Genomic DNA, 10,107 nt, shown 5'->3' with positions numbered 1-10,107 from the left:
CAGTAGCTGCAAGAATAGGTGCATGCCACCACGCCTAATTTGTATTTATTTATTTTTGTAAAGATGGGGATCTCACTGTGTTGTTCAGGCTGGTCTCGAACACCTGACCTCAAGCAATCATCCCTCTCCAGTCTCTCAAAGAGCCAGGGTTACAGACATGAGCCAGCCGGGCAGAATAGATTTATTTCTAACCAAACGCACTTCCTTTCGTCAACCAACATAGAAGAGGCAAGGTTAAGAACTAGATTGCCCAAGTGTGACTCCTAGCTCTGTGACTTACTAGCGGCATAGACTGGGCAGGGTAGCTTTGTGTTCCAACTACTTCCTCCTGTAAAATGGCAATAAAAGTATACTTAATCTGTGTTGAGTCAATTGACATAAAACACAACAGTGCTTGGCAAGTGATAGTGATTGTTGTTTTTAGATGCCGACTACTTTTCTAATCTTTAGGATACAGAGACCCTGCTCCTCTAGTGTTTATATTTTAGTGGGAATTTTTACCAACCCTTTTCCCGAGTACTCATTGATAGTTTTATAAATATTAATATTGAATGACTCATGTTCTCAGTGTATTCGACTGTGTGTGTTTGTTTTTTAATTTAGTTATGATCTAAGAGAAGTTGGGACTGATGGCATGGCTTTAATCACTTTGCGGAGGAACCTTTGTCATTTATCGGATTTTTGGACACATGGAGTTCTGGCTGCTCTAAAACTTCAACCTGTAAATCGTGTTCACAAGATAGTCAAGGAGCGTCTGTGTCCTTGGTTTTGCTCAGGACAATCTAAGTCTTTCAGGGTCAGGTTCTGTCACTCCTGTTGTAAAAAGTTTCATCCAGAAAATGGAAATGACCGTCATACAGTTGGTGAGCCAGTGTTCACTCAAGTACATGGCTGGGACAGGCTTGAACAAAATGTTAAAAACAACGAACAGATGCTTTCCAGGAGGCTAAGCTACTTCACTTCATCAGAAGAAGTATTAAACTTTCTAAGCACTATGGAAACGCTGTCTGGTACTCTGGCAGCAGGAGCTTTACAGCGGATTTGTGAAGTGGAGAGAAAAGATGATCATCAAGGACTGCCGAGAGAAGTCCTAGAGAATAGCATCTTTCAAGCGTTGTGCTTCCAGTTGGAACAGGAACCCTCCCAGCTGTCAAACACTAGTCTGGTGACTGCTTTGCAAGCTCTGATCCTGTTACATGTAGATCCTCAAAGTAACCTGTTACTGAATCTGGTGGCAGAGTGCCAAAATCGTCTCAAAAGAGGTGGCCTGGAAGTTCACAGTCTTTGTATTCTTGGGGAAAGTCTGCTAAGACTGCAAGGTCCAGGTTGTGTGACACTAAAACTGATTATATATCAACTGCAAGGAGAAAAAATGGAAACTTTTACCCCGGAGAATATTGTGACTGTTTATAGAATATTGCAGGCATGTCCTGAAAAAGTGGACCAACACCAGACGTTTTTAAATAAGATAAACAGCTTTTCCCCTTCAATAGTTTCCAACCTAAGTCCTAATATGATCAGCCAAATGCTCACTGCCCTAGTGGTTCTTGATCAAACTCAGGCACTTCCTCTGGTTATAAAATTGGGCAAATATGTTGTGAGGCACATCCCACATTTCACTCATGAGGAGCTCCAGAGAGTCTTAGACGCTTTCATATATTTTGGGCACAGTGACAGATTTTTTACAAAAGCCCTTGAGCAACATGTAGCTGCCTTCTATCTCACCTTGGATCCTGAAGTTGTCAGCAAAGTCACAGAGTACTGCAGTAGAAAACAGATTCTCTCACAACCCATCCTCAATGCGGTGGCAGAAACTTTTGTTTGCCAATCAGAAAAATTTTCGCCTAGTCAGATCTCTGAATTAATCGAGTCATTTGGAAAACTCAATTATTTGCCCCCAAATGCCTCCGCTTTATTTAGGAAGTTAGAAAATATGCTGTTCACCCATTTCAATCATTTTCCACCCAAAACACTGTTGAAACTTCTTCATTCATGCTCGCTTATTGAACACCATCCAGTCAATTTTATGGCAAAAATATTCAGCCCTTTTTTCCTTCAACGACTGCAAGGTGAGTTGGTTATAACTTCTGACAGCTGGAAAAAGTAACCTTTGAACTTGTGATGGGGGGAATTAACCTCTGAACTCGTGATGATTTCAAGTCATGTATATATCATTTACATTGAGCATTGCTTTACCTTTATTTTTTGTTCCATAGCAATCTGAAGATAAAATGCTAGGACATTGAATAGAGAGAGGAAAGCTGTTTCAGATAAGCAGACTCTTCGTATAGCTAAGAAATTGCAGCTTTCTTATGGGGTATGGTGATGGCAGTGGTAGTAGCCACGTTAACATGTTAGAACTTTCGATGAGTGTGCAACTGTAACTCCTTTTTTTTGAGAGGATGGTATTGATTATCTTAATTCAAGACCACCCAAATATGTCAAATTTCTGGATCTCCGTAGTTAAAGGAAATTTCTGCTAATTCTGCGAACATATTTTGTCACTTTTAGTTTTATATTTGGTAGGTAGGAGCTTGGGTTCTTGGAAGTCAGTTTCGTTGGTGGTAAGAAGAGGGCATAATTAATTCTAACAAGTTCATTTCCTAGTGTGGTTTACAGGTACATTGCTTCTGCAATATATAAATTGAAGCTGAATGTTCATGATGTTCTCTCATTACCCATACCAGAATTCAAGCTTAACTATGACTGGGATGCTTTCTCTTTCAGGCAGAGAACCTCATTTGGACAAACTGCGTCGGGCACAACTGACCCAACTTTTCTTAACCTCAGTCCTAGAATGCCCTTTCTATAAGGTAAAAGTATGAACTGTGTGTGGTTTTATTTCCCTACTGGGGCAGTTTTCTTTTGTTTGTCCTGAAATCTTTTAAGTTCCTTCACTTTTTATCAGACTCAGTGCCTTTATGAAAAAACAGAATTTTCATTTATTTGGAGTTAGTTTCAACCAGATAGTCTCTTTTTTGATAAATTGACCCCATTTTTATGTTCTTGTTCGTGAAGGACCAATTTATTGCTGTGTAAGAATTTTCAGAAGGTTTTATCAAGTGCTGCAGGCATTTGAGTTATAATGCTCTTAGATTCTCTTTGAAGCATTTAAAGGGTTTTAGCACTCCCCGTAGCTGTTTGTTATAGAAGTGTAAATGTGTAGTCTGAACAACTCCTACATTTTTAATGAGTACAGTACATTTCTAAGCCAAACCAGGTGCTTCACTCTTGTCTGATGAGAGTTTAGTTTACATGGAGTTTACTCTTCCATTAAGTACTATAAAGATTCACCCTCATAATTGTCATATACCTTGTATAGGATCAAAAATAGCATCATCAGATTTGGCCTTCCTTGCCTGGTTCTCCATACTTGACTCAGAATCACAGTGAAGAGTATGTGATTTTCAGAATAAGGTATAAGAGTGAAAAACTATCACTTTCTTTTTAGACAGCTAAAGTTTCTGAGATAAATAATAGTTACACCCAATCTCCTGCCATCCCTAAAGGAGCAATGTTAGCAGCGGTTTTATGCCCAGATGGTTACAGATACATAACCATATATTCTCTTTTCCTGGATTGAAACTGTCTAAGCAAAATACAGTTTGCTTTTATGTTCAGTATGCCATGAACGTTCCTTAAAGTCAGTGCATATAGATCAAATGCGTTCTTCTTAAGAAAGCTGTGATATTTTGTGGTATTTATCCTACCGTTCCACTAGTGATGCATTTTCAGACTTTTTTTCCAGCTTTTATCTCTATCAGGAATGCTGTAATAAACATTCTTGCAAATCTTAGCTTACTAGAGCTTTTTTTTTTAATCTGTAAATTAGATTCCTAAAAGTGGGCTTTCCGGATTAACGTTTGATAGATGCTGACAGATGTTTTCCCCTGATAGTTACAGATGTCCCACTTTCCCAGCAAGGAATGAAGGCAGCCAGGTCTTCTTCCACTGCTGCTGTGTGTCATTAGTTCCTTTAATTTTTGTCGTTTGACTAAGTGAAAAAGAGTTTTCATATCACACATGTAAATTGTATTTTAATGAGCATCAGTGTAGTGTATTTTCAAATGTGTGTTGGCCATTTACACCTGCTGTGAATTGCCTTTCTACACATTAACTTATTTCCGTTTGATTTTTTTTAAGAATTCATTGTGAAATAGTATTAATATTATGATTGTTATACATATTTTCTCCTGGTTTGTAATTTTTACTGTTTTTATAAATTTAATTTTGTTTACGATGCATTTTTAAATATTCTCTGGGCAAAACTATGCTTAAGGTTATATCAACTTACTAACTTAAAGTATTATACAAAATTTTTTTAAAATAATTTTTTCTTATTTTGATCTTTAATCCACCTGGAATTTATTTTTACTATTATTTGTTTATTTGTTTTAGTTAACAAATAAAAATGATATATATTTATTGTGTTCATATTGCTTTGAATGTCTTTACTTTGTGGAACGACTAAATCAAGCTAATTAATTTGTGCATTACCTCACATAATTATCTCTTTTGAGTGTTAAGAACATTTAAAACTACTCTCTTAGCCATTTTAGAGACTACAACACATTGTTAATAACTATAGCTACCATGTGGTACCACTTGGAATTCATTATGGTCTTTGATGAATGAAAGATGTTTAGTTTAGTTCTTTTCCAAATGGATAACTAGACAGATACTGGCAGATTTTTTTCCCCTGATAGTTGTAGATGTCACTGTTTATTGCATTGCTATCCTTTTCTTTCTAAATTGGAATGTCACCTTTATCCCATTTTTCACTGCAGGTTGAATAGTCCTTGTGTGAAATACTTGGGATCAGAAGTGGTTGAGATTTCAGATCTTTTCAGATTTTGAAATATTTGCATTACACTCACCAGTTCAGGATCCCTAATTCAAAAATTGGAAATCCAAAATGCTCCAGTGAGCATTTCCTTTAAGCATCTTGTCAGTGCTCAGAAAGTATCAAATTTTGGAACTTTTTGGATGGAGGATACTCAATGTGTATTAAAAACTTCAAGTGTCCTGAAGGCCCTTAAAGCAATTCTAAGAGCTCCAGAGATGTTTCCTGAACTGTGAGCATTCTTGTACTATTTCCACTCCCTCCCTCCCCACACTCTTTTTTGTTGTTTCTTCTTTTTTCTGTTTATATGACCTGTGACTACTTTTAAAACAGGCTTAAAAGATATTTTGAACCATTAGACTGAAACTATAACAAGAATATTTTGCGTTGTCATTTTGAGAAAGATACCTGTCCCAATTCCTGGAAAAGCATCATGACTATAAAGCTATGTTGTGTCAAACTTTTATACCCAAGTAACCTTTGATGTATCCTTGGCTTTGCATCTTCTCTTTCTCATGTTTGCACATGACTTTTAGGGTCCAAAACTTCTTCCTAAATATCGAGTGAGGTCATTTCTTACTCCGTGCTGTTCCCTGGAGACCCCTGTGGATTTTCAGCTTTATAAATCTGTGAAGATTGGACTGATTGACCTTTTAGGAGCAAGATTATATTTTGCTTCAAAAGTGTTGACACCGTTTTGTTATACCATAGGTGAGTAGTAGTGGGAGTTTTGTTGCTTTGTACCTGTCCTGTCCTCTCATGGAGATATATGGAACTTAGTGGCAATAGAGAGTCTCTGGAAGTGCAAAGTAGAGTAATCCCTTCGCTGAAGGCAAATTAAAACTGGTTTGCAGTAGAGCTGTAGGGTCAAGACTGTTTGGGTTTAAGTCTCACAAGATAGCCACATAGTAGCAGAATATACTGGGCACAGTGTTTAACCTACTTCTCTTGACTTTCTCATCTGTAAAATGAGGGTAATAGTGCTCTCAAAGACTTGTTTAAGGACTGGGCCAGTGGCTCACACCTGTAATCTCGACACTTTGGGAGGCTTTGGTGAGAATCACTTGAGGCCAGGAGTTAGAGACCAGCCTGGGCAACATCGGGAGACCCCACCCATCTCTACAAAATACAAATAAATTAACTATGTGCGGTGCGTGTGCCCGTACAAAGGCTGAGGCAGGAGGATCACTTGAGCCAGGAGTTTGAGGCTGCAATGAGCCATGAACACACCATTACCCTCTAACCTGGGGGACAGAGTGAGACCCTGTCTCTAAAAAAAAGAAGTAAATGAAATAATAATATCTAGAACATAGTAAATGCTTAGTAATTGCTAGCTGCTGTTATAATCTAGGCTGCAGTGTTCAAATATATTCGCCACTAGTACATGTGGCTATTTAAATTTAAATTAATTACAACTAAAAATATTCAATTCCTCAGTCACTTGGTCACATTTCAGGAGCCACACTGACTCATGGCTGCCACACTGGACAGTGCAGGTGTAAACATTTCCACATCACAGGAATTTCCACTGCACAGCACTGACTAGAGAGTCCAAGTCTTTCTGCCCTTATAATTCTTCTAAATTGATGAATAAAAGAAAATCATCTCCTAAACGACAGCAGTTCACAGACTTCAAATCATATCTCACTCCTTTTGTAGACTCTTTTTACAAAAGGAATGGCAGCATATGGGAGGGGAAGGACAGGAAAGCCTGACCCTGCCATGGACCACGTGTCAGGGTAGGAAGCTTTACCTACCATGAAGGCACTGCACACTTGAGCCAGGGAAGTTTTTTGTTTGTTTATTTGAGTTTGGGTCTTACTCTGTCACCGAGGCTGGAGTTCAGAGCTGTGTGCGATCATGACTCATCGTAGCCTTGACCTGTTGGACTTAGGTGATCCTTTCACCACAGCCACCAGAGTAGCTGGGACTGCAGGTACATGCTTATTTTTTTATTTTTTGTAGAGATGAGATCTCAATATGTTGCTTAGGCTGGTCTCGAACTCCTGAGCTCAAGCAGTCCTCCCACCTCGATCTCCCAAAGTGTTGGAATTAAAGGATGAGCTACCACGCCGAGCTGTGATGGAGATTTTATGTTGCATAGATATCCAACTTTGCCTAACTGAAGGATTTTCTTCATTGTCTAGATTGAAGGATTCCTGCCACTTGTTATAAGGGGAAAAAGAACATGGTTCTTTTTCTTTTCATATCCGAGATAACTTGAGAACCAAATCTTTGGTTTAGTGCAGTTGAGCCTTCTTAATTTAAGACTGACTTGATTGTTCATAAAGCCAATTACATTAAAATTCTCACCATTGTTTGGTTGTGGTCATTACTTTGCAGCCTCAGTCCAGTTGATAAATGCAATGTAGAAGAACAATCAAAACACCAGAGGAATGAATACAGGAAGATAGTGTTTATGAGGGTATCACACGAAGAATTTTTCCTTTCTTCTCTCACCAGATGTAGAAATTAAATTAGATGAAGAAGGATTTGTATTACCAGTTACAGTTGATGAAGATGTCCATAAAAGGTAAAGAAAACAACTGTGGTTTTTATGTTACAAGACTTGTCGAGGTTAATACACAATGATCTTTTTCTTAAGACATCATTCTAGAAATTGAAATACTACTCAGCATACCATCTTTGGAAATTCCCTGTAATGTTTTATAAACATTAATATTAATAAAATTTATAATATTAATATTTTTTCCATAGTTTAAAGGATAACCTATTCATAATTTATTTGAAAATAATATTGGCACACAGGAATAGCCACATATATGCATATTTTGGATGATTTTAAAAATTAAGTTTCTTTCTCCTTTTTGATTTTTCAGGGTAGCATTGTGCATTGATGGTCCAAAAAGATTTTGTGCGGATAGTAAACATTTACTAGGAAAAGAAGCTATTAAACAAAGACACCTACAGTTACTTGGTTACCAGGTTGTTCAGGTGTGGTTTCTTCTTCTTTTTTTTTTTTTTTTTTTCAAAATCAGTTTCTAATTAAGATTTGCATTTTTTAGGGTACTAGTAAAAAGTAAACTGAGGCACAGTAAAATTTTAAAGAGTTTATTTTGGCAAACAGTGATTCATGAGTCAGATAGTATAAGACTAGCAGTGGTCTGGGAGCACAAAGGGAGAGGCTTTTATCAAAAGAACACAAGTAAACTAAGGCAATATTTGATAAGTTACAGTTGTATAGTTGTCTCATTTGAGCTGTGCTGTGGAATGTCCCCAAGCTATATGATGACAAGTTTATGAGATGCTTCTGATTGGTTCAGCATAAGTTCTGTTTTTCTCTAATACAAGCATTTACACAAAGTAACTTAAGTTGAATTTCACTTAACATTTACACTTGAGGCAAAATGAAGGTTATCTTTCAAGACCCAACTGGCATTAGGGATTTTTTAGGACCGGTCTCCATGTTAATTTACTTTAATAGTCCAGTGAACCACAAATCTTATGTCTAGTTTAAATACCAGCGTTGTTCATTTGGCCTAAATCTCCTGACTCGTATTTTCAAATACAGCATTCTCAAAGCTTTGGTTTTCCAAAAGGAGGGCACACTGTGTTCTTTATAAGCTTATGCTTAACTCTACTTTTAGAATTACTAATTACTGGAATGTCTGTTTTAATTTCCCTGATTGAATGAATAAAAATGGACAGTGTAGCCCATTAAAGCCAGAATCCTTACCAGTACTTAATATTTATTTATTTATTTATATATTTTTTTTGAGTTGGAGTCTCACTCTGTTGCCCAGACTGGAGTGCAGTGGCACGCTCCCGGCCACTGCAAGCCTTGATCTGCTGGGCTCCGGCAATCCTTCCGCCTCAGCCTTCCAGGCTGGAACTACAGGCACGCACTACCACTCCCGGCTAATTTTTTGATTTATTGTAGAGATGAGGTCTTGCCAAGTTGCCCAGGCGGGTCTTAAACCCGCGGGCTCAGGCAATCCACTTACCTCAGTCTCCTAAAGCGCGGGATTACAAGCTGAGCCACCAAGCCGGGCTAAGACTTAATATTTAGACCTGCTTAGTGTTTTCACTGCAGATCATGTACTAAGGTACTGTGTGAGGAGTCAATAGTACATGTGAGGGCTTCCCTGATTTCTAAGGCAACTCTCTGCTTTCATAGCTGTGACTTTTTTCACTGTCTGGCTCATTCCCAGGTTAATTTTCCTAATCATGCGAGTGTGTGCTTGGAAACCTTCATTGTTTATCCCTTATAGGAAAAAGTAACTGAAAAGTCACCCACATCTGATGAAATGTCGACTCCCTCTCAGCACTGGGTCACCCATCTGCTGCTTGCTCTCTATAGCTGTTGTGTAATGTAACTTACTACTTCATTCGAGAGCTCCTGGAACAAGGAATTGGATTTGATTCTTACATAGATATTCCATTTATTAATTCAGCAAGTATTTACTGTGTCTCCTTAGTGGCAGAACCGTTCTAGGCACAGGGGATATGGGATAAGGATGCTGGTTGAGACCTTTCCCCTCCAGGAGCCTACATTCTGCTGTGGGGGCCTTGTGAGAGACAAACTAGGTAACACAAGAACCAAAGTAGTCTCCGATTGTGAAGAAGTGTGACTGGTTTTACTTTCCTTCCCTTACAGATCCCCTATCATGAGATTGAGATGCTAAAATCAAGACTTGAACTGGTGGAATATTTACAAAGAAAACTGTTTTCTCAAAACACAGATGTACATTGGTGAAAAGAAGGAATGCTAGCTTCATAACTCATATAGTGAAAGAATGGTTTTATGGAACACAATGCTTTAAAAGAACATAATGTAAATTAACCATTTTGCAGAATTATGTTTGTAGACTTCCTGGTGACCTAGAGAGGGCCTAGAGTTTTCCTTATATCTTGTATACATTTGTCACGGGTACATTTAAAATTAATTTAATTTTAATTTAATAATAGTTTCATAGATACTTTTTACACATCAAACAATTGTTCATGTGTGATAAATCCAATAATAGATATAATTTTTAAATATTTTGTAATAGTTATCTGCTAAATGAAAACATTTATTGTTTAAAGACCATTGTTTTCCAGGAAATGTAAGACAGACATTTTCTCCCTATCTTCTGTGTTTGGTTAGTGGAAGTGTGATGGATGGTAAGGAGAAGGAGCAATGTACTTTGGAGACACACATTTATAATTATGGAATTATGCAGAAATAACACCTAGTTAATGAGATATATTAGTATGGGAACTCTAAAATAAAATAAAGGTATAGAGAAGTGAAAAAACAA

The 10,107-nt window shown here is 37.6% G+C and overlaps 1 protein-coding gene across 1 annotated transcript; it reads left to right on the top strand.

Moving 5' to 3' along the window:
- Positions 1 to 634: 634 nt before the first annotated feature.
- Positions 635 to 10,107, top strand: FASTKD3 (FAST kinase domains 3). Its single transcript, XM_008051509.1, has 6 exons — positions 635 to 2,069; positions 2,728 to 2,813; positions 5,380 to 5,554; positions 7,307 to 7,376; positions 7,684 to 7,798; positions 9,462 to 10,107. Exons 1-6 carry the CDS (start codon positions 635 to 637, stop codon positions 9,558 to 9,560), a joined length of 1,980 nt encoding a protein of 659 aa, XP_008049700.1. The 3' UTR covers positions 9,561 to 10,107.

Source organism: Carlito syrichta, unplaced genomic scaffold (genome assembly GCF_000164805.1).
Source record: "Carlito syrichta isolate Samal-C Ts95f unplaced genomic scaffold, Tarsius_syrichta-2.0.1 Scaffold180901, whole genome shotgun sequence".
In the NCBI taxonomy this organism is placed as follows: domain Eukaryota; kingdom Metazoa; phylum Chordata; class Mammalia; order Primates; family Tarsiidae; genus Carlito; species Carlito syrichta.
The sequence above is the reverse complement of the archived record's forward strand: the minus strand, read 5'-3'. Positions and strand labels throughout refer to the sequence as shown.

Bases quoted from the DNA above. Each gene is read 5' to 3' on its own strand.
- FASTKD3 (XM_008051509.1), top strand. From the start codon at position 635: ATGGCTTTAATCACTTTGCGGAGGAACCTTTGTCATTTATCGGATTTT. The intron at 2,814-5,379 runs GTAAAAGTATGA...CATGACTTTTAG, and splicing joins TAGAATGCCCTTTCTATAAG to GGTCCAAAACTTCTTCCTAA. The intron at 7,799-9,461 runs GTGTGGTTTCTT...CTTCCCTTACAG, and splicing joins TTGGTTACCAGGTTGTTCAG to ATCCCCTATCATGAGATTGA.